At 40.6% G+C, this 24,717-nt stretch overlaps 1 protein-coding gene across 6 annotated transcripts in view; it reads right to left on the bottom strand.

Moving 5' to 3' along the window:
- The window catches only part of CREB5 (cAMP responsive element binding protein 5), a 403,646-nt gene that overhangs the window by 76,409 nt on the left and 302,520 nt on the right, over nucleotides 1-24,717 (bottom strand). For all 6 annotated transcript variants that reach the window (XM_055314553.1, XM_055314551.1, XM_055314548.1 and 3 more), the window contains one exon: nucleotides 20,553-20,663. In XM_055314553.1, coding sequence (XP_055170528.1) covers nucleotides 20,553-20,663 — 111 coding nt within the window. The remainder of the gene's footprint in view (nucleotides 1-20,552; nucleotides 20,664-24,717) is intronic.

Genomic DNA, 24,717 nt, shown 5'->3' with positions numbered 1-24,717 from the left:
ACACAATTCAAGTAGACTTCATGGTGTTAAAATGGGCTGCCCCAGATAGATGTTGTGTTGGACATAATTTTTCTTATTGTTCTCATGGTGTGATAGAAGGAGAAAGCTACAGGCAGACTTTCCTTATGACTGAAATTTCTTTTCCCTCGTGTCACTAGTGAACTTATTTTTGTTAATATTAATGGTGAAACTTTCCCATAACACTGAGAAAAGGTGGATCCATTGTGAAATTAGCTTTGAATCTCCTTAGAAACCAACTTCTAAAGGAAATTTTACAATGACGTTTTTAATAGTCAGATGGAAAGATAGAGATAGCTTTTATTTTCCAATCAGAATAGGATATATTGGGGCACCAGGGTTGCTCAGTGGTTGAGTGCCTGCCTTTGGCTCAGGTCGTGATCCCGGGGTCCTGGGATCAAGTCCCGCATCGGGCTCCCCATAGGAAGCCTGTTTCTCCCTCTGCCTATGTCTCTGCTTCTTTCTCTGTGTCTCTCATAATTAAATAAAATCTACCAAAAAAAGAAGGAAATATTTAGTAAGGCTCTACAAATTCACATTAAGGCACAAGCTAGCAAGGAGCTGAACTCCCTGGAGGAGCACTCGTGTGGGCTCCCAGAAAACATACAGGTTCTTAGGCAAAAGAGGAGAGCCACAGTGTCCTGTGTAGCATGAACATGGTAACCCTGAAAGCACTGGTCTGACCTGTCCTCTCTGGCCTCTTAGAAAACAGCAGCATTCACTGCCCTACTAATCACGGCACTTCTGAAGAAAAACATCACCATTGCTTCAGCGGTCAGATCAATGGCTGCAGGGGCAATGGCTACAGGGGCAAATCTCTCTTCTGTCTAGACAACTCCAAGCCAATGCTAGAGTGGTGGCATGCTCTGGCAGCATTTGCTCACACATTTGCTCTGGGCCATGGGGTTCTGCTTTGCCACAGTAGAAACAGGTTTCTCAAGTTCACAGCAGAGGCAACAGCCATAGGCAGAGGTATGGGTACGCCTATTCCTACTCTGCTCTCAGAATATAGCTGGCACTTCAGGTAGGATCATGGCAATGATACAGCATGGATGACCGAAGTATATTCTGAGCCTGAGCACAGACTCACACAGAGAGGGGCACTAAGAAGCTTCCCAAATTCCATGCTTTTCTCTAGACCACTGAGCACATGGCTGAGAATATGGCCAAAGAAGAGCAAATCTCCTATTGGGTTATGGATGTAGAGATAAGGCACATGAACCCCCAAAACTATTCCTGGTTCAGTGGTTGTTGCTAACAACAGGGGAGGGACTCAGGACCCATATCCTGTCTCTCCGCCCCTGTTAACCGTCACACTTTCAGTCCACCTCTGAAATACTACTTAATGCTACTTAAATACTAAGTGTTTGCCAGAACTTGGTTGAAACAGCTGTGTGGATGACACATGGACAGCTTTCTCCTTCCTCTGAAGAAGTGTGGGGACTAGGGTGAGGCAGGAGAGATGCCAGGGCAAATGTTTAAGGGGATACTCACTCACAGAGTTATGGAAATGTGTCGGTGTAAGGTGAGGGCCCAGCGCTGGCAGTTAGTGCTTTCTCACGTTGTATCCTGGGTGCCTCTCTTGTCTCTTGTCCTAGCCCTGCTTTTAAGCTTCAGAAATGGGCCAATCTGCAAGCTACGTTTATCAAGGGAGAGCCACAGCATTGTTAAGCTTTACTATTTCCACAGAACCTCCACTGGGATCTAAGATGTGATTTTGCAAAGGCAAATCATGGAGTCTTGGTCAAGGTTTTAAGATTTTAAGATTTAAGTAACCTTCAGATTACTTTTGAAAACAGTTTTGGTCTTAATTTGTGTGCCGTCTTCTACGCCTCAATGCACATATTGAAGTCCTAACCCACAGTACTTCTGAGTGTTACCATATTTGGAGGACCTTTACAGAGGTGATTCAGGTAAAATGATGTCATATCGGTGGGCTCTCATCCAACACGACCAGTGTCTTTATGAGAAGAGAAGATGAGGACACAACATACAGAGATAGATCATGTTAAGACACAAGGAGTAGGTGGCAATCTATAAACCAAGGTGAATGACCTGGTACAGAGCCTTCCTGCTCAGAGGAATCAACCCTGCTGACACCTTGACTTTGAACTTCTAGTTTTCAGAATTGTGAGACAGTAAATTTCTGTTGTTTAAGCCACACAGTCTGTGGTGCTTTGTTATGGCTGCTCTAACAAACCAACACAGAAATAAAGTAGTTTCCTATGTGTTCTAATGTTCACTTCTCTGTTCTTTCTTTTTTCAAAAATATCCTTGATTATCACTGACAACTAGCCATAGAACTTTAGGGTTCATTTTGTCATCCAAAACTCAAATCTCCCATAGTGAAATCCAAGCAAGAAAAAGCAACAATCTGGGGCACCTGGGTGGCTCGGTGGTTGAGCATCTGCCTTTGGCTCAAGTTGTGATCTCGGGGTCCTGGGATTGAGTTCCACATTGGGCTCCCTGCAGGGAGCATGCTTCTCCCTCTGCCTATGTCTCTGCCTCTCTCTCTCTGTATCTCTCATGAATAAATAAATAAAATCTTAGAAAGAAAGAAAGAAAGAAAGAAAGAAAGAAAGAAAGAAAGAAAGAAAGAAAGAAAGAAAAGAGAAAGCAATAGTCTGTGAGACTGGCTGAAAAATTCCCAACTATATCACTATGAATGAATGAAGGTTGCAGGGGTAGTAACTCATGCTTTAGGGATCAGTCACAGATATACTTTCTAGATGGGTAAAAATGGTAGAGAATGTTAGTGCCATTGATGATGAGAAGGACATGAAGGGCTCATTCTCTAAGAAGAAGTAAATACATAGAATTGTTTCGATTAGTCCAGTCCTCACAGGGGAAAGGTTTAACCTTTCTCTAGGTCATCACCATCACTCTGGTCTTTGGTTTCCATGCTGAAAAGAATCAATCAATCAATTGCTCAGACATCAAAAAGTCACAATATATCAATCGAATGTGAGAACGGCACATTGTGGCTATTTTTAAGAGCTATGAAAATGTCAATATCTAAGTCAGTAGGAGATGCGTGCACCTTTGCACCTTCACCTAACGATGAACCCCAGGGACACTGATTTCTGTGGTCACATGATCATCATTCCCCTGGTTTCTAAATCTAGTAATGGTGTGGAATACCCACCATGGAGCTCCAGAAATAAAAGAAGAGAAAGCTCAAAAACATACTTAATTCCAGAAGTATCGAGGTGCCATTTTGAAAAGGCAATACAACTTGACAGATAAAGGTTCACTCTACAAAAGGCTGAACCAGGGATAATTTCAGGGATAAGCTCCCCTCAGAGAGAAACATGTTTCCTTTTCTTCTCACTGAAGCCTGGTGGCTGCCTCCACAGCAAATAACTAGTGATGTCCTTAGGGATGGTGTGGGGGAGTCCTGTCCCATACTACTCCATTCTTTTCTCAACACATGGAGACAGATTCTTTCAGATACATTATACAATAAAAGGCTTTTGTGGGCAGCCCTGGGAAAGTAACCATCTCTGACATTTCTTGTGAGGAAAACTGTGTTTTGAGTTCTGAATGACTGACTTTTAAACACACTTTGGGAACACCACTCCTGTGTGAGACTCAGGTCTGCCTCTAATAGAATTATTTGCAGAAGATCCACCTTGGAGTTCCAAAGGCAGTACTGTAAACCTTCTGAAATCTGCTCAACCCCATAGCACTTTTGGTAACTCAACAATCTTTAGTTAAACAGAAATCAGTCAATTTAACAACTGTGGAGAACACCCACTAAGTAGCCAAGTAATTTGTTCATAATTCTTCTTGGTCTTGTGAAGCTCAAAGCATAAAATCCAGTTAGACTACTGTCCTTTTGAATTTATTTTTCCTGCATAAATATCAAATAACATTTAAATAAATTTCAGAAATTACATACCAAATGATAATGGGGAAAAAATTTCTCCTTTTCTCCCAAATCATTCATGCTATCTTCCCAGTTGTCTGTTTTCTAAAGCTTTAGAACTTCTGGAAGGGTTTTCTACTGGTAAAGGATGAAGAAGAGAGCTTGGATTATCCCATTTTAAAGGAGATTTAAATGGTCATCTGCAAAACTGGTTTTCCCTTTATTTCACCCACCATTTTACAGAATTTCTAAAGATCTGATCTCAATCTGAGTCTCAGCACACATCAGAATCGTTTTTATTAAGAAGACCTTCCACAGTCACCCTTTCGAATCCTTCTCTTCCTGGATGGCTGGAAGATTTCCTTCATGCGGAGTCCTATGACTGGCATTTCCCAAACAACAAAGTACATCATAATCCTAGAAATGGAAGGACAAGTGGCTTTTGTGATAAGCAAGACCTCAACTGCACTTGGTAGATGCTTCCAGCGGAGGAAAAATAACAAACACAAAAGGGAAGCGGTCATTGTCTGTAACTTCAGGGAAAAAAAAATGGCCAGGGATGAGTTTCATGAGATTTGATTGTACAATTCAGAGACTTGGATTTATATATGTACATAGGCATTTACTGATATTTTCATTGGATCTGCCTAAGTCATATGCCCCATAATACGCCTACGACTGCTTCCAAGTTCTCTCACCTATTGGCACATAAAAGCTGCTTGTACAGAAGTCTCCAGTTTCCAGCCTACATATTGGCCAGTGATTTGCATAATCCTTAATACCCACCCCCCCACACACCCCAATCCTTTTTTCAGCCACCTAATGCAAACAAGATCTGGCTCAAGCTTCCCTAAACTAATCCATGCTAACACCATTTAGAAGGGAGACTATTCCGTGTAAGTTGGCACAGACGAATAAGCTCCCCATTGTATAAACGGCAGTCTTAGTAGAAAGACATTAATGAATATGCCAGTGGGGAGAGCCCTCAGCTTCTCAGTTGCTTGCTGGACCCTAACGCTGGAATAACTGTGCGAAACTTGAATGTTTTTTTAACCAAGGTAGGAATTTAACTCCACCTCCCTGTATGAATCCTAACAGCCCTTCGAGACCCAGATGAAAAGCAACAACTTCATGAAGTTTGAAGACTGGCCTGACCTTGCAAATCTCCTTCCTAACATCTAGTAATCAATCAGTCTCTCCTCTGAACTCAAGATACAGTTTTTTGGTCATTTTTTATGGTTCCTACCTCACCTATATATATGTAAGTTATTTAGAGGTTGACATCTTGTCTTATGCATCTTTGCAAACTCCACCACTATTGCATAATAAATGCTTCTAAAATCAATACATATGTACATATATAAATTTGAAAAAGTTTTTTTTTGGTTTTTAAAATGATTTTATTTACTCTCCCATCAGTCCAATCTGCTTAGGCCAGTGCTATTGAATAGAAAAATCTGTGATGATGGGGGGCACCTGGGTGGCTCAGTGATTGAGCATCTTTGGCTCAGGTCATGATCCCGGGGTCCTGTGATCAAGCCCTATATCAGGCTCCCTGCAGGGATCCTGCTTCTCCCTCTGCCTATATCTTTGCCTCTCTCTGTGTGTCTTTCATGAATAAATAAGTAAAATCTTTACAAAAAAAAAAAAAAAAAAAAAGAAAGAAGAAAGAAAGAAAGAAAGAAGAAAGAAAGAAAGAAAGATCTGCTATGATGGAAATGTTCCTTATCTGTGTAGCACAACGTGGTAGCCACTGGCTACATGTGGCTATTGAACTCTCAAAATGTGGCTATTGCACCTCAGAACTGTATTTTAAATTTTATTTTATTTTGGTAAATTACAATTAAAATGATCATGTGGGTAGTGGCTACTTTACTGGAGAGAGCAGGAGCTTCATTCACCTGAGAAATCTACGCTGTGGGCTCCTCTGGAAGCCTTGCCACCATCACCATGAAGGCAAATTAGGCGCTTGCTTTATATGTGTCTTTATCATAACATTTATCACAACATACTCAGTGCCTATTTATTTATCTCAGTCTCCACTGGACTGTAATTTCCTAAAGTCTTGAATTACATCTTATTCACAGTTTGATCCCCCAAAACCAAGTACAATATGGCATTTTGGAGGTGCTCAATAAAGATATTTGAATGAAAGGATGAATAGACGAATGGATTGCTCAATGGACTGGTAAAGACATTGCTTTGTATGTAATAAATCTACAAAACAGATCTCTTGGAACCAAGTGAGCTGGGAACTAAGAGATTAATGGTGGTAATGTGACAAATTATCTTTGTCTGAGGAACATGCACAGCTTTTTAGCTTATCTTTCCTTGCAAACACAGGCCCTGTCTTTGCATAACTGGAACTTAGGAACAACCCTCTTGTAGAGCCCCTGGTCATTAAGCCATGACTCTGCCCAGACTTGCTCTTTAAGAAAATTCCCAGGAGATAAAGTTCACTGCAATGATGGAGTGAGATAAACATGCTTTTGCTGTGATCCCATGTTCTCACATACCCCATACCGGCCTGCAGAACAGCTGGACTCATTCATCAGATTTGAAAATAATCAGGTCTTCACACTCTGTTATCACGGGTATGGTTGTTCCAAAGGGTATGTTGGCAAAGAGCCTTCTTAACCATGTCCCAGAGACTCAACTACCTTCACCCAAGGGACTGAGGGACTCCTTCTTTCCTTCACTAGCACTTCTTCCAAACCCACTTGCAGAAATAAGAGATGCTCTCATTCAAACCAATAATGATTCTAGGTGTTTTGGAAAAAAATTAAATGCTATAAGTTGGCATGGCACTGCTTGTGTCATTTTAGAGTACATAGCTGAGTCTCATGGCTAGACATATTCCAAATATTTGTATAATTTAAAGTAATTTGTACAGACATAGTAAAAGTCTATTTTAAGCAATGGACTTTAATATATATTTCCTGGTGAGCATTTGGTCTTTTGTGTAATTTCAGTTCTAATATTTTAATGTTATAAAATGGTTTCATATTCATATGTTTGTGAACTAACCATAAAACAACATGTGTTTGAAATTTGAAAATATGCTGCACTGAACTTTGTTTTCTAAAATAATTTTTAACTATTTTAAAACATTTTTGAAGTCATTTTTATTTTTACATGTTTCAATTAATTGGTCAGTTTGAAGCAACAGCTGTATAACTCACATGGGTTTATCCAAGTATCTATAAAGAACACAGTAATTTAGTGCTTTAATCAACACTTGGAGTTAAATTCTAGAACTGAGTTTACCACAACTTTGCTGAATGATCAAAGGTAAGGTACTTAATCTCTCTTAGTTTCAGTTTTCTATGAGACTATGGACTTTATACAAGTATGTTTTAAATATCATGAATTAAACCGATAAAAGAAAAGGAAGTACCCTTTGAAACAAGAAAAAAAGGGGGGGGGATATAGAGAGAGCAAGAATACTAAGTTCCAGGTACTGTGTCAAATTATTTCCCTGTATTACCTCATTTAGTCCTCAAAATCAGTCTCTAAGAGAGGCCCCGCCATTATCCCCATTTTATAGGTGGGTTAAATGAAGAACAAAAAGGTCAGGCAACCAAATCATGCAGCTAGGATTTGAAGCCAGGCAGTCTGACTCTCAAGCCTTTGCTCTTAACCAATGCTTCCTTTTGCTACTCAGAGAGAGAAAAAAAAAATTAAAACCTACCCTATTCTTAATTCTAGTTGAGAGCTATGGCTCCCATAAGAGACTAGCTTGACAGTCTATGTGAAAGGTGTGAAAATGTTCTGCAGATCTTAAAATATGGGTTAGAAGTCATTATTAACATTATTGCTAACGACAGAGACTTGGTCTTTTCCAATTTAACATTCAAGGTTTCAAGTACTAAAAAATAACCCTCAAATTCCATAACCTATAGTAATTTGAACTTCTGGGAGCACAGATTTGAACTGCATTTGCTGCAGCTCTGAGTGGGGATATAGCAGCCAGCCTGACCCTCTATTCAGAGTCACGATTACAATTTGGTTTTGTTCTCTGCTTGTTGCCCTGGATGCAGGAAATGATGTGCCACAAGCAGAGGTTTGAAGCTTCACAACAACGCCAGGCAAAACCCTCAGGAATGTCAGAGGCCTACTGTTAAAAAAAAAAAAAAAAAAAAAAAAGAGCCAAGTGCATAACTGATGCTAATAATAAATATTTGCCAATTGATTCTCTCTGCTTCCATGCTTCCACTCCTACTAGAATCCAGTCACCACCTTGTTTTTAGGTTACCAAAGCAAAGATCCAGTATGGAAAGGTAGAACCCAAAACTAGGTTTAAATTTTTTTTTTTATTTATTTATGATAGTCACAGAGAGAGAGAGAGAGGCAGAGACATAGGCAGAGGGAGAAGCGGGCTCCATGCACCGGGAGCCTGACGTGGGATTCGATCCCGGGTCTCCAGGATCGCACCCTGGGCCAAAGGCAGGTGCCAAACCGCTGCGCCACCCAGGGATCCCCAAAACTAGGTTTAAATCCTTGGTCTGTCATTTGCTGGTTGAGTGATCTTGGGCACTATATATCAGTTCATCTGCCTGTAAAAGCAGGAATACGGTTTTTATAGGATAGGTATGAGAATTAAATAAGATGATACATGTAGGAGATCCCTGGGTGGCTCAGCAGTTGGTGCCTGTCTTCGGCCCGGGGCATGGTCGTGGGGACCCGGGATCGAGTTCCACATCAGGCTCCCTGCATGGAGCCTGCTTCTTCCTCTTCCTGTGTCTCCACCTCTCTCTCTCTCTCTCTGTCTGTCTCTCTCTCATAAATAAATAAAATCTTAAAAAAAAGATGATACATGTAAATGCCAAGTGTAAGAAGTACTTTATGCACAGTGCCTCACTAAGTCTTTAAACACAATTCCATGAAGAGCCCATGAAGAGCACTCAATGCATGTTTGATATTGTCATATAATTAATTACTTATATTCATTCACTCAACACAGGGATATTTTGTGCCAACTATGTGCTAGGTGTTCAGAGCCCTCCCTTTGGACAGCCTAGGCATGGTAAGGAGGTTACAATCTGGTTACCAGAAGACTCACCCAACCTTTAAAATAATACTCCATTAATATCACCCCATGGGACTTAAGCTTGTCTTATATTCTCTGTTTAACTTTCTTGTTTGGGAATAGGATCAGCAACATTTAACCATCCAGTCATGATGATAAAGTTTAATCAATATAAATCCATCTACTTACATAGTGACTGGTGAAATAAAATGATTGGAGGTTGATTTTTCATAAACGGGATAAGAGCAGGAGGCATATAATCCTACCTCAGGTCATTGTGAAAGACACAAACATATCTTTGGTTTATTTAAGATACTCAGGTATATATTTAAATACACAAAGGCTTGGCTAAATAAACACGAAATATGTGGAAGAGTCACATTTATATTCCTAGGGAAGCCAATATTTTTGTAATAAATAAGTTGAATAACTACAAAAACGAGAAGACTTAAAAAGAATTTCTAAAAACCCTCAAAACACAGTGCTTTCAAGCAAAAGAGTCATGTAAACAAAACAAAACAACCAAAAAAAACCCTACTGAAGGGATCCCTGGGTGGCGCAGCGGTTTGGCGCCTGCCTTTGGCCCAGGGCGCAATCCTGGAGACCCGGGATCGAATCCCACATCGGGCTCCCAGTGCATGGAGCCTGCTTCTCCCTCTGCCTATGTCTCTGTACCTCTCTCTCTCTCTCTCTCTGTGACTATCATAAATAAATAAAAAAAAAAAATTAAAAAAAAAAATTAAAAAAAAAAAAAACCCTACTGAATATATTTTAAGGTATGTGTTTTAAGGTCTTAGGAAGAAATATATAATGAGTAAAGTAAGGTAGGAAAGCCAGCTAATTAATAAGATTTTGAAAAATGGAGTAGGGGGAGGACAACCTGCTCTATCATTTTTTTCCCTGGATTCCAATAGTCACCCTAATTAAGAAAAACTGCTGTCAAGTACAGAAATGTATCAAAGACAAAAATCAAGTAGCCAACAAATATAGAAAAAGACATGCAACATGACCTGTAATGTAAAAAATGCAAACAAAACCTGGCCAAGATTTTAAGAGGTGATAGTGCTTGGGGTACCTGAGTGGCTCCATCGGTTAAGCATCTGACTCTTGGCTTAGGCTCAGGTAATGGTTTCAGGTTTGTGAGATCGATCCCAGGGTTGGGCTCCATGCTCAGCAGGGAGTCTACTTGAGATTCTCTCTCCCTCCCCCTCTGCCCATTCCCCTGACATGTTCTCTCTCTCAAATAAATTAATCTTTTAAAAACAATGGTAATGCTCAGCACTTCTGAAAATGTTAGATATCTTCCTGTATTGGAGATAGGAATGAAAATTAATATAAATTTTAAGAAATTTGGCAGCATATATACAAGAACTTTAAAATGTTTAATTCTCAAAAAAAAATTTATTCTCTTTGACCTGCTAATCCTAATTCTGGAAATCTATCCTAAGGAAATAATTAAAGATGTAATCAAATAATTTCAGATCAGTTTTTTAAAATTTATTTTTATAATCAAAGGTTTGTTTTTTTTTCTAGTAGAGAAAAACTAAATATCCAGAAATAGAAATAAGGGAATAGTTAAAAGTTTTATGTGACACCCATATGATAAATCATACTATTATTAAAATGGTTTCAAAAGGCACTTGAAATGGGAAAATGCTTATAATATGTGAATTTTTTTCAAAACAGGATATAAAGTAAATATTCATGAAAGTATAAAGCTAATCTTGATATATTACATACATGAACAGTGAAACAAGAAAAGAATATTTTCATTTTAACATTATCTAAAAGTTTGCTGTTATATATTAATTTTTGACCAAAAATACATCAGAATCCATGAATTTCTGTAATTTTTTTTTAAAAAGTACTAAAGTCTTGGGCCCTCACCAAGGGTATTTCAATACTGAAGTATCAAAGTGCCTTCATATAAAGCCACCTCACCTTCAGGAGGTACCACTTTGGGTGTGGAAGGTTTGTGTAGGATATCTCTGGAGAGCTTCACTCAGCTGTGGCTAGCAGAGCCCCAGGTACCAAGTGATGCAGGGACTGGGGGAGTTGTGGGAAGGATTTTCACCTGCTCAAATATCTCTTTCCACCCACTTGTCATGGACCCTGAAATTCTATCACTGTGAATCAATCATCTCAGTTAAGTCCTACCTTATCCCTGGAACTTAAAGAAAGAAAAGGAAAAAAAAAAGCCCACAGCGTGAGGTGACATATTAATTCACAGTAATATCCCACCTAGTTTATCAGACGTTCCCTTATTCAATCTATCTACAAACATTTACTGCATACCCAGAACATGCAGGAGAGCTGAATCAATTTGGCCTCTCTTCTCAAAGGGATCACAAGCTGGCAGTGAGGCCAGAACACAGACAACAGCACCACAAGGAAGAGATAAACAAGGTACAAATGGAGTCTACCCTCGCCGAAGGCGTGACTGCTACGTATCTGAGAAAGTTGAGAAGACTTCATAGGAAAGGTGCATTTGAGCTAAGCCTTGAAAAAAAAAGGAGGCAAAGGAAATAGGATGGGAGAGGTAAGACAGCCAGAGAGAGAGCAAGAAGCCTTGAGGAAGGTGCCAGCTTCCTGGGATGGGCTCTCAGAGAGTGACCATGGTGCACAGAGCTGTGTAGAGCAGAAGAGGCTAGAGGGACATGGGACCAGACTGGGCCCTCGAGTACCATGCAAACATGGGCACGTTCCCATGCGAAGTGCCAAAATGGAGAAGGATGTTCCAGGAAAGGGCGCAAGTGAAACACCTGCCAGCTCTGAAATTCTATCCCAGTGTGCTCCTGCTCCCTCTTACACTTCAGATCCTGGCTGTCTACTGGCATCAGGTTACTGCCTTGCCTCTCTGGTTGCGCTTTTAATTTCTAGAATCCAAAGCCACAGTTGGATGAAAATCTTGTCCTCCTTAAACACATCTCCTGTTCTGGTAACTGTGAATACCATTTCAAAATAAAAATACTTGGCGTTTAGTTTTATTGTGTGGGACTTAACTATTCTGAGAACCTAGCAATTCATCTTATTCCTACTAAGGCAAACACAACAGTCATATAGAATTATAGCACCATAGTACAGCTAGCTTTTCAAACAGGGGATAAAAAGACAATTTTAAAAGGATACAAGTAGAAAAAAATATACTCTTTGTTAGTTTTTCACTTGAAGATTAAATTCTCCTTTATTTTTTAAGAAAAGAAAAATCCCCAAACTTTAGGAAAACATTTCTTCTTTCATCCACCCTCACATCCCACCTTCCACCTCCCTCCAGGCACAAATTTCCTGACAGACTTTCTGTACTTGTCACATAAAAATGCCTAATCAAGGCAGAGCCATCATCCCAAAGTGCAAAGCAAACTCTCATTATTAGTTGCCCTGGCAAAAATCTTGGAAAGATACACAAATTCCAAGAAAACGACCAAAATATATCTCTGCAAAGCAGAACTTCCCTGTAACACGATTCATAAAATTTCCTTTTTTTTTTTTCCCCTTCCTTGGCTATTCTGACACAAGCTAAACTTTTTTGGACAACGTTCCAAAGCAGACAGGGACACACGCACACGTACACGTACACAGACCCACAAAGAAGACGTGCCTGAAAACTGTCTGAGAGGGAGTGTTTCGAACCGGACCATGTGCGGTGTCCTTGCCCAGATGCATCTGACTTCAGGCTTGGGAACATTAAACAAACACAAAAACAAGACCCGGCAATGCGCGTGCTGGGCTGGATGACAGAGGCCGCGAGCAAATATTGAGATTGTGTTTCACCTATTGCCATGGTTACCAAAACAGGGTGGATACTGACAGAAAGAGAAAGAAATCAAACTGGGAAGACAATGAGTCCCAGGAGAGTGTCTGAATGTGTGTATGAGGAGCTGCTGGGGAGGGCAGAGTGGGGAGCCCAGAGAAGAGATCCAATGGAAAGGGGCGTTTCAATACCCCTTTGTGTTGTGTGAGCAGCAGGCTCGGCCAACGCTCTGCAGGGACACAATACAGACCTCCTAAAGCCCATGGAAGACCCATGCAGCCCAAGGAACACACAGAGAAGTAGGAAGTTTAGTTTTGCTTGGTGGCGGACAACATCGAGGCAGTTTGTCCTAAGCACCAAGAGATGAAATACTCAGTGTGTATCCACTCTGGATGATGAATAAGAATAGCATTGTGGTATCAGAGACGGAGGCAAATCATAAGAGACTCTTAACTCAAGGAAACAGAGAGTTGCTGGAGGGGTGGGGGGATGGGATAACTGGGTGATGGGCATTAAGGAAGGCGCGTAATGGAATGAGCGCTGGGTGCTATATGCAACTGATGAATCACTAAATTCTATACCTGAAACTAGTAATACACCATATGTTAACTATCTTGTATAACAATAAAAAAGAATAGCTTAGTGGTATCATGTCAAGACCCCCAGTCTCAAGAAGAATTACAGAGAATTGGACCATTCCTTTGGGTAGTCTGACGGTTGGTGTCAATCCCAGTTGACATGATATAAAAAGGAAAAGCTGATTGACCCTCTTCTCCCCAGGTACTTTGCCTCCCTAACTAAACTGCAAAAAACACTTCAGGAAACATTCCCTTTAGAAAGTCTGCTATCACAGCAGCTAGCAGATGGCTTTCCCTGTCAATTCCTGACTGACACATGGGGAGTAAAGTTCCAATAAACTTGAAAATCCAGAAACTGAGTTTTAATTCCTCTTCTTTCTGCTAATTAGCTATGTGATCTGGGACGAGCTATTAACTTAAACCTCAGGCCTTTTTTCTCAAAGGGAAAGGATTTTGCTAAAAGAATCCCCAAGCTCCTTTCCTTCTTTGGAATTTGGTGATTCACAGGCAATTAATAATCTCTCAAATTCTTATTTTCAAAACAAATATAATCAAATGTCTAATCCCATATATTTGAGGTTCTGATCAGCACACAGAATGTAATTCCAGAATGTAATTCTGTAGGAATTTGTTCTGTTCTATAGAAATATAAATAAATGGTTGCTAGCTCTTACCGAGGATCTCAAAATTGAGTTGTAAATGTAAATATTTTACCAAAAAAAAATGGCATGAGATATTCCTAAATTAAACTTTCTATAGTTTAACAGGCAAAGTGGAAATGGCATATGAACGGGTATACCTTCAGCCAACAGAAAGGAGTTGGGACTTCTATTTGCTCTTAGAGAAACGTTGCTGCTTTTAATTCTTTAATAATCATAACTAAGCTCAAATTCAGTATTTGTTATGGCCAGACAGAAATATGGATCAGCCTTCCCTCCTGTGTTTAGCTGGTGAAAACCAGAGAGTCTGATAGGTATAAGCAAATAGGAACCTGGACCTGAACTATTCATTTGAGCCTCATCGTACTTTTACTGCTGAGTTTTGTTTTTGTAAGAACTTGCTTCTACTCAGGTAAGTTACTATAGGGACACCCCGGACAGCAGGATGATAAAGTAGAAACAGGACAAAACCCACAGAAGACTTGGGTGCAGGGCCTGGTTGTGCCATTGGATGATGCTATAAAAGCCACTCATCATTTCTGTGTCTACAAAATGAGGATAGTAGTAGTTCCCTGTTGACCTTACAGGGTTGCTAAGAGTCTTCAATGATACTTCAATATAGATGGCTTTGCAATTTGGAAAGGTCTCTACTAACAGAAACCTATAGGATGATCATCCCCCTGCTGGCAAACCATTATGGTTTAGAGCCGAGACCAAGAGCCCAGTGACTGGGGTCCCAGCCCAACATATTTTACCAGCTTCTATGTTCTGCACTAGCTACCTAACTTCTCAGTTGATTCATTTGTAAAATGAGATTAAGACTAGTATCTCCCTCATCAGATTGATCTGAGCATTAAATGAGAAAACATAAGATGCTTGACAAAGCTTCTGCCACATGTACAAGTGCTTAATTAATGCTAACAGTTATTATTTTCTACCAGGGTGTTTTAAGGAAGCTGATTGCCTTTAAAACGAGACCCATCACAGATATTAGAGGAGAGCATAGATCATTGTTGCTGTTTTTGTTGTCAGGGAATCCTACATAATTCCTACTCATCTGCATACGGGACAGTGGTTTTTCACAGCAGTGAGGGAGGAGGATTCTGTAAAAAGAGGCCACCTTGGATCAGGCCATCCTCATGTTTTGATCACTAGCTACAGGGACACATAGCTGCTGGCATGATTCAAAAGTTAATGAGAGTTTCTTTAAAGTCAACAGTATTTCCTGCCTCACCACAAAGCTTCTGAGAAGCAGACAGCCTATTCATTCACTGCCTTCTTTTTTTTTTTTTAATGCCTGGACTTTTAGGAAGTGAAACTAGGGGGGGTGATTAAAGCAAATAGGCAAATCGATGAAGGGTATTTCTCAAGAGTGCCAGAGAGATGTTACCTGGAGACTGTCTTTTCATGTGTATAAACTTTCCAGGCAACTCCATATGGAGCCAGGCTCCTCTGTGATTTATCTGTTGGACAGTGGGTGGCCAAGGGGCACCGTAGGCAAACAGTTATCCAGCTCGATAATTAGGGAGGGAAAAGGCAAACACAAACACACCCAGGTTGACATTCAAAACAAAGTGGAGATTTAACCACGGATGGCTCGCTATACCACCCTAGTTCTTGTCTGCCAATCTGCCTGGAGAAAACCACGAGCCAAGAAAAGAAGCACCGTCAGTAATTTATCAGTACAGTGAATGAAAAAAGCATAATGCTGGGTAGAAATGGGAAGGTCTGAACTGGGGACCCAGCTTTGTGTTTAAATGATGCCTTGATTTTCGTTAAGTGTTTATTTGTCTTTGGTGTCCTCACTCGTGAAATGAGGAATCTGGGCAAGGTCTTCACTAAGTACCTCCCACCTCTAAAGGGCTTTGACTTTCCAATTTTTTTTTGTCTTTTTCATTCATTCATTAATGCACATATTTATGTATATATTCAAAAGATTGTAAACCTAACTATAGATTAGGTACTGACAAGTTGACAACCAAATTGCAGCACAGCTGGCCTATCACAAGGGAAGAAACAACATTTGGTATTGATCCTTCTCAATTCCTAAGAAGTCAGTGTGATTCCAACTTCTATTTTCTAAGTAACACATACATTGCTTTTCTATCAAGGAAAAAAAATAAGCCAGATCTTGTTTCCAGATATCTTCCGAAGAAATCAAATGTAGTCAAATACTCTTTTATCATCTAATTACTTAGCTTAGCATTTATCTCATTTTATCCTCTCTCTTCTGAGCTCCCCCTTGCCCCTTACCCACTCCATCCCACCCTCACTTCCATGGCTACTACTGTTTGGTTCTTTCTCATTGTTTTAATTCAACTCAGCTCAACTAATCAAATTCAGTTCTCATTCATGGGGCCTTTCTTAGTACAAGGAACTTCCATGATGCAAGGATTATCTTCATCAATCAAGTAAGGAGGGGACACATATGTAAAATAAGAAACATCAAGATAAAAATGTGTTTGGAGAAAGTGAGGCAGTGAAGCTGAATCAGAGAGGCCACAGAGCTCTGGTTAAGCCAAGGGGGACATCCTGTACTACCACCTACCCCTCATCTTTTCCAGGTTATCTAGAGATCTAACCTCTAAATGGGAGGGCCTTGTCATCCTTATCTCCCATTTGTATGTAAATATAAAAGAAATCCAAAGACTTTGATATAATCTGCCGATTGCTGTTATCTGGAAGCTCTGTGATATTTTTATTTTTATTTTTATTTTTAATTTTTATTTATTCATGAGAGGCACAGAGAGGCAGAGACATAGGTAGAGGGGGAAGCAGACTCCCCATGGGGAGCCCGATGCAGGACTCGATCCCAGGACCCTGAGATCATGCCCTGAGCCAAAGGCAGATGCTCAACCACTGAGCCACCCAAACATCCTTTTTTATCTATATTGTGATGAAAAAGCATTGTCGGTGAAGTCTGAGACGTTAGCCTTTGCTATGTGATGCATCATTGGGCCAGTTTTTTAAACTCTTGGAGCTACAGTTGTCTCAACTATAAAACGAGGACAACAAGTCTATCATGGAGCTGTCCTGAGGGCAAAACCAGGTATCAGCTGTATGTACCTTTCCCCTAGTATCTCCACACTCCATGAGCTTCCCTAACTCTGTCCACACTGAAGGTGAATTCTGGGCAGAGCGGCCACAGCCCTCTCTGGAAAGTTGTTTATATGCCATCTTTCACTTTAGTTGGTTTCAGTATGGTAATCATCTCAACATTACTGAGTTATAAGACAGATATACGGACAAGTTCTCCCCATTCCTTATTTTAGCTTCCAACCCTATTACTGGTCTAAAAAAAAAAGAAAGAAAGAAAACCTCTTTGAAAACTAAATAAGATTGGCCTCATTCTCACAAATAGAAATGAACACAAATCTCCGTAACCGGAAGATATCATATCCACACCACTACAGAATCACTCATGGCCACAAGAGCCACAAGAGGCTGGAAATGTGTCCCAGTCTGGTTTAAATTCTCTTCTTCCTCCCCTTTTCCATTTCTGTCTGCTTATCCCCCCCCATTTTCTCCCTTTCCCTTTTGAATGTCAAAAATATCCATCAGTATCCAGTGAATTTCCTTTCTAGCAGACCCCATTTTCATGGACAATACCCACCAATTCCAGGAATCTGGGAGGAGAACCCGTAGTGTTGGGTGGTTAGACAGATGGAAAGCTCTCACAGCTTTGAGTCTGTCCTGACCCGCAAAACAAAATCTAATATGTATATATTCACTTGTATCACCATGAAGCCATATGTTTGTTGGCTTAATTCTTTAGAAAAAGAATCCATAAAACTCCATTATAATCTGTCAGAAATCATGACAGAACCAGCTTAGACAGATGTGACTTCAGTACACTGAAGCCCACTGCTTGATGCCAATATACATTAAATCCAAAGAAGAGCACTGTGCTGCTTGATTTGGATATCCTGGATTAATACACAGTGCAGCTTATTGGGGACACCTATTTTGCTCTCTTCCACAACTGGAATGACCAATTTGAGGGAAGAGGATGTATCCTACTGAGCAATCACTAGTCGGACAGCTTCTAACAAAGCTGTACAGTTAAAGCAATCCTGTCTTAAGCTTTTGTCCACCTCCAGGACCTCCAAACTTCACCAGAGATGCAAGAGGACGGCTTTTGTCAGTGGTCAATAGAGAGTGTGAAATAGACACTCTGACATCGCCGTCCCCAGGAGAACAGATATGCAGTGTTGTGGTGTGGGCGACACCTCCCTGGCAGCTCTCTGGTTTCTTGTGTGCTCGGAGAACACACCCCGCAGAGTGCATTCATCACAATAGCCCATGTGTGACCTTTGGAAAAGTCCTTGAAAACAGTGAAACAGGAGTCTTAGTTGAAATCTGGAATCCATTCCAGTCTTACACAGGAAGAAAATTAGGCATAGAACAACAAAGCCCATAGTTCAGAGAAAACCTGGGGAGGCTCTGGCTGACATTAAAATCATAGAAGATTTTTTTTTCTCTATTACTTTGTATTTTGTAAAAGCTTTTCATCTGAGCAGCCCCAAAGCTGCTAGAAAATACCGTATGGTTAGTTGATGGCAATAACTGGTTTCTCCTGTGAATAAAGCAAGTGGAATAAGAATAGAAATGCTGAGTAATGCATTAAAAGCCAATTACTAAACACTTTTCCAGGCTAAGAAGTAAATGCTGTTTCTCCAAAAAGTCAGTGGCCAGTACCATCATTTTCCCCTTTGGAATAACTGATTGCCAGTAATAGTGTCAGGGGTGGGAGCCTGTGACAGAGAGACTAACTATGCTCTCTAAGCCCTAACTCCATGATAAGAGTTCATTAGCCCAGACATCATGGATCTGGAAATATTCATCCATCCACTCAGAGCATGAATCAGCAGAGTAGTGTGCTTGCTCAGTAAATTTAACTCGACAAACATTTGTGGGGTAACACTATTTTATAGGTACAGACCATTTTCCTTTTGTCTCCAGCTGATATTATTCATAGTAATTGGCCATATCATATGTTTTTATTTCATACATATAAATAATTATAACCTGTACTCCCTTTGGAAGCGTTCTCTCTCTTTGCCAGTAAGAAGAGAGGGTTAGGACATTTCTGAGTCAAGTGGTGGCATATAATCCAGCGAAAATCAATTGGCAGGGAAATTTGGTTTGGAACTATGTGTAAAAATCCACCTAAAGTTTGTCTGGGAGGTCTCCCTAGAGGGATACAGACCCCGAACCAAACAAGATGATTCAGAAATAACTCAGCTGGGGGAGTAGCATCTGATGCTCAGACCCAGAACACATGAATAACTTAATTTTGTTTTTTTCTTAAGTACCTTCACAGTTCATTTTTTATTTTCCTTAAAAAATTTTTTTTAAAAAAGTAAATGGCATTACTCTGGTCTCCAAAACAGATGCCAGTTTGAACTTTACTCTGCCAGCAAGTATTTGGTTTGGCTCTGCAGGGCTTGAGTTGAAAAAATATTTGCCGATTCCAAAAAGATTTAACGAGCTTTGCTGAAGATGCCGGTGCCATCTGGCATGTCACAGGGACTGTGGCACAGCAAAGAGAACTCTCTTAACCACAGATTTTATTTGCCCAAGGTAGCCAACACTGGGAATTCAGGCGCTTCCTTGAATCAAGGAGCTGAAAGACACATGAGTAAAATTTCCAAGAGAAAGTGACCAAAGCAGACATCAAAAAAACTTGCTGCCATTGAAACTGAAGTCACTGGGGTTTGGTGGCTAATTTTCAGAGCTGTCGAGAACATCCTCATACCAAGCCATTAGACACAGTCCCCAACGCTGTCTGTCAGGAAACCAAATAAATCTCCGACTTGTGGCAAAGCTACCCTTATCCAATATCAGATACTAACAGTGTATTTTGTTGCCATCTGATACCTTATACTAATTGTCAGAATTTAACTACATGAAAACCGAGCAGTCTACTTCAAGTATCTTTACTAAACACAGCCAGCAACTTTACTTTGTATTGCTGGATGGACATGCATTGCTTTTATTAATATTTAACAGAATATAATGTATAAATTTCTCAATATGACTGGAAAGACTGAGCTTACTGCACATAAATCTTCTATGTTACGAGTCAGTGAAGGTTGTCACCTGAAATCACGTATTTCAGTAAGAGGCGCAGTTACCCTACATGAAAACAAGGCTGTGATCCTTTGAATTAACGTCACATCTGACAACTATAACAAAACATGAAAAATATTTCTGTGCTAGTGTGTGCTTCAGAATCACGTGTCTGTTCTCACGGATATGGGGGACAGGAAGCGTGGCACTGAAATTGTGACCACCTTGAAGAAGAGGAACTCTGGATGGTTTTTGTTAATTTTACTTTAGGGGGAAATGAACTCCTACTTGTGTGTATCCCACCACAACTCCTATGGATCTCCCCAAACTTCTAAACATCCCTTTCATGAAGGCTGATCTAATGCTTGTTACATGGTCATCTGATGCCAAGGTTCAATAGCAAACACCCTCAAAAACAGAGCCAAGTTCTGTACTGCCTTTCCACAGAAAAGACCTATTCACCAAAAACGATGACGACGGAGCCATCTACCTGCCTTAACTGAAATTTGGAAGTCAGAGTAGAAATCCAAAGAAAAAGTCACGAAATAACAAAAGGATGATTATAATTGTTAGTTACCATTTTGGCTTCTGAATGCATTGGCTGGACCTGGGGAGAAGCACAGGGGTTGCTGAGATTTGGACCTTGCATTCCCAAGAGGCTGGAGTTCACTGACATTTGTCTCTCCATCTAAGAGAAAGAAAAGCAAGAGTCAGAGTCTCAGAAAAGCAGTCTAGGTCACAGACAAAGCTGCATTTCTCTTTCAAGTGGGTCATTTAGAATTTCTTTGAATAACTCTGGAGAAAGACTATGGTTTGAGGAAGGGCAAGTAAGACACTTCTGAGCCTTGAACTCTAGGACATCAAAGAATTAATCTAAAGCCGTGCCTACTATAGGAGATGTCCCATGCCAACGAGAACCGTGTTGTCATGGTACATTTACAAACACGAGTATGGAATATTTCCACTTCTGCAAACACTCCAACTGCCACTAGTCATGCTTCTTTTTATAAATGTAAAGAGTAATGTATGCACAGAAAATGCTGGGAGGATATATACCAAATGGTTATCTCAGGTTATCCATGGCTTTTTTTTTTCCCTCCCTCAGTTTTATACAACAACATGAATCATTTTACCAATAAGGAAAACATTAAATTAATTTAAAAAAGGAATGCTCTTGAATATGCTGGGTCTCCTTGCCATTGTAACTTATAAACACAATCACGATGTCCAAGAGGTATTTGAGCTGCTGCCCTTGGCACATCTCCTCTTCCCTGTTAACCTCATCAGGACACCATACAGCAGCAGATTTTGGCCAGGCCTTTGAGTGGGTGAAGAGAGCAGGTGAGGGTACTGTGCGGCACATGATGGACATTGTCCTGCTGGCCTGCCACGGCGTCTAGAATTAACATCGTTCAAATACCTGCATGAGTTTTGGCATTTTTGTCTCCAGGGTGTCCCTGTTAATAAGTAAATACAGTAAAACCTCTCTTTTAGCCAGGGGAGGGTAGATCTGATTGATACTATCTATTCAGTAGAAATTTAGCCTGTTTCAAAGAACAAAAATAAAGTGAGTATACTTAATACTAAATTGCACAGAAGACTCGCCTCAAGAGGAAAAAAATAGATTCTTTGGTGCAAAAGTTGTTCCCCTTGCCAAAGGAAGGAAGGGAGAAGAGTGTTTGCCTGGGCAGTCTGGGGAAACACAGAGGTTTTTGTCACTGGAGCTCTTCCAAGAGTGCAGGCCAGGAACCTCCCTGGCAAGAACTGAGAGTGAAAGCCCAGGTAAATGCCCCGTTAGGGTCCCCACTGCTGTCGGGTTCCATCCCTGCTGGGTCCATCCCAAGCGCGGGCTACAATTATGACATTAATGTGTGGGTGAGCAGAGATGCTCACTAAATGACATGAGTGATGGGTGGACAGTCCTTGTCTCAGCAAAGCCCCCTCAGCCGTACCTTAGCCTGAAAGAGCATATCAGTTATTGGGCAATGTATGTTGGTGTGACACTGCTTCACAAGGGGCTATTTGATGAAGAATTTTCTATACATTCCAGAGCAAGCCAGCAAAAACTTCTGGAGCCTTATCAATTCAGTAAAATAAAACCTTCCCTCTCCTAGACCCCTTGAGTCTCCACATAGCCTAGGTATTTTATTTTGTATGATTATTTTGGAAATTCTGGTAAAATACGCATGTTATAAAATTTACCATTGTAACTATGTTTAAGCGAACAGTTCAGTGCTATGCAGTACACTCATGTACTCTAATTGTTAAGTCTTGACAGCTGCTCCTCAAAACACTTAGAGCTTATAACTCCCACTTCCAGAGGCAGCGAGATGGAAGAGTCAGAAAGGCCTTTGACTGTTTATTCCAACTGGTCACCTGCTCCTAGAGAGAAATCAGGCCCAAATAAGCTTTTGCTTTCAGTTTCCTGAAAGAAGGTCACTGAGAAGTACAAATGCTTATCTGGAAGTTTCACGTTGCTCTCCATCATGTACTACAAAGGGCAAACAGCTTACTTGCTCTCCTCGAGATCCAGAATCAGCCATGCTTCCCACTTTGTGGAAGAGTTACAGTCTGTGACTACTCCTACTCCATGACTCACAAATTCACCAGAATGTTGAAAACAGGCTGATTTCTCTATTTTAAAAAATCGCATTTTTCCATCTTAGTGATTATAAGGGGTTAGCAAGAGCCTCTGCACGACAACTATTTGGTGCTTATACTGACAAGGTCCTGCTGCATGAGTGTGTTTTGGGGAGGTGCCTGGAATCAAGGAGTCAGAAGATGGGAGTGGCTTTGCTGAATACGAGGCAACATTTAGCACTGCAGGTAAAACATCCAGGTAAAGGACTCACTTTTTCTTGAGCATTTCCTTTCCCTCTGAAACAAATCAGAGAAAGGGAGCTAAAATCTCAACAGTTCACTGGCTTTTGTAATTACAATGAGTGTTTGTATTCCCAAATTATGCCAACATTTGACTGAGGATAGGAAATCATAGCACCGTGAGATCCTGTCTTGTTGTTCATCACATCCCCAGTGTCCAGGACAGTACTTGGCTCATAGCAGGTGCTCAGCAAAAGCTTGTGGAATGAATAAACACATCATTTTGCTGCAGACCTGGGACCTTGTGAAATGTCAGCATGCACTACAAATCAGCTAAGAATATTCCCTCTATAAAAATAAGATCATATTTTACATACTATTTTGTAACTGCATTTTTACCTTGATAATGTATGGTGGTCATATGACAGGACAATGTGTTTTTATTTTAATTAATAACAACTTAAATTTATTTATTTTTTATTTATCTATTTATTTTTAAAGATTTTATTTATTTATTCATGAGAGACACAGAGAAAGGCAGAGACACAGGCAGAGAGAGAAGCAGGCTCCATGGCCCGACATGGGACTCGATCCCCGGATCGGGATCACACCCTGAGCCAAAGGCAGACGCTCAACCGCTGAGCCATCCAGGAATCCCATATTTTTTTTTTAAAAAAAGAATATTACCTCCATTTATAGACAGATCTTTTATGCCAAGAGCACCATGGTTTCTCAAGGCAGGAACTCTATGAGAAGTCTGGGCTTAAAAATGCCAAAATCTTAGCACAGGAGCAGGGAACTCAATAACAATGGGGAGAAGGCCTAGATTTCTGGGACCAGGGGCTCTTAGGGTATCTCTTTTTTTAGATATTTTATAATAGTCTTCATAAGTTACATTCCTGCCACTCTAAACCAAGGTTTCTCAAGCTCAGCACTGTTGACATCTGGGGCCCAAATAATTAGTTTTTTGTGGGGGCTGTCCTGTCATTGTAAAATATTTAACAGGATCCCTGATCTCTACCCACAGAGGTCAGTAGCACTCTTCCCTCAATTGTGACAATCAACAGTATTTCCAGATGGTGCCCAACATCCCCTGGGGGAGAAAATAGCCCCAAGTTGAGACTCAGTGCTCTAGACTAATGCTGTTGTCATGGCGGCTGTACCTATCAGTGGCATGGGTTTGGGAACTCCTGTGGGGATGGCCTCCCAGACTTGCTGTCTACATTGGCTCTTGATCATGTATCTCATCCTTTACTTCTATTGTGAAGCATCAATAGGAGGTCAAGTTGTACAATGAGATGATATGGTGGAAACCAGTGCCAGATACTTATTCTCTGGGCCCTCTCAGCCCATGTCCCACCTTTGTCCCTGGAAATGGTACAATCAAATGGGGAAAAGAAAATAAGGTCACTAAAGTGGTATTTTTCTGGATAGTGGAGAAAATTTATGAAAGGAAAGTAATTTTGGACAAGAGTGATTCATAGTGTAAAGGAAGACAGCTTATGGTGGGAGTTTTCATGCAACTGGCTGGGTTGAATAATACCTGGGATAGTGACATTGGGGGTGCTGTTGTACCTCATCTAAAGATGTTTCAAGTGATCCATGCAGGTAAAATGTGTCAACTCTTTGGTTCCTTCTGGCCTGATTTTGCAAAGACTGTTTCTAGCTGGGACAATCCAATATTTATAGTAGGCAGGTCCTTTTTTTTGAACTTGGGCTCCCAAGCCCTTGTCCACACCTGCCTCCATTCAGATAAATCAGCAAACTGCTCAAGCTTCAAAAATCTGAGCTGCTCAGTGTGAGCAGAATTGGGGATCGTCACAGCTGTGTGGCATTAGACAGCTTCCTTCAACTTCTTACTCTTCAGCTTTTCATCTGTAAAATGAGCATGGCAATAATTACTGTGATCCCATTCCCACAGG

This window comes from Nyctereutes procyonoides, unplaced genomic scaffold, assembly GCF_905146905.1.
Source record: "Nyctereutes procyonoides isolate TBG_1078 unplaced genomic scaffold, NYPRO_anot_genome, whole genome shotgun sequence".
NCBI lineage: Eukaryota > Metazoa > Chordata > Mammalia > Carnivora > Canidae > Nyctereutes > Nyctereutes procyonoides.
Note: the sequence above shows the minus strand (reverse complement) of the source record. Positions and strands in the feature narration are given on the sequence as shown.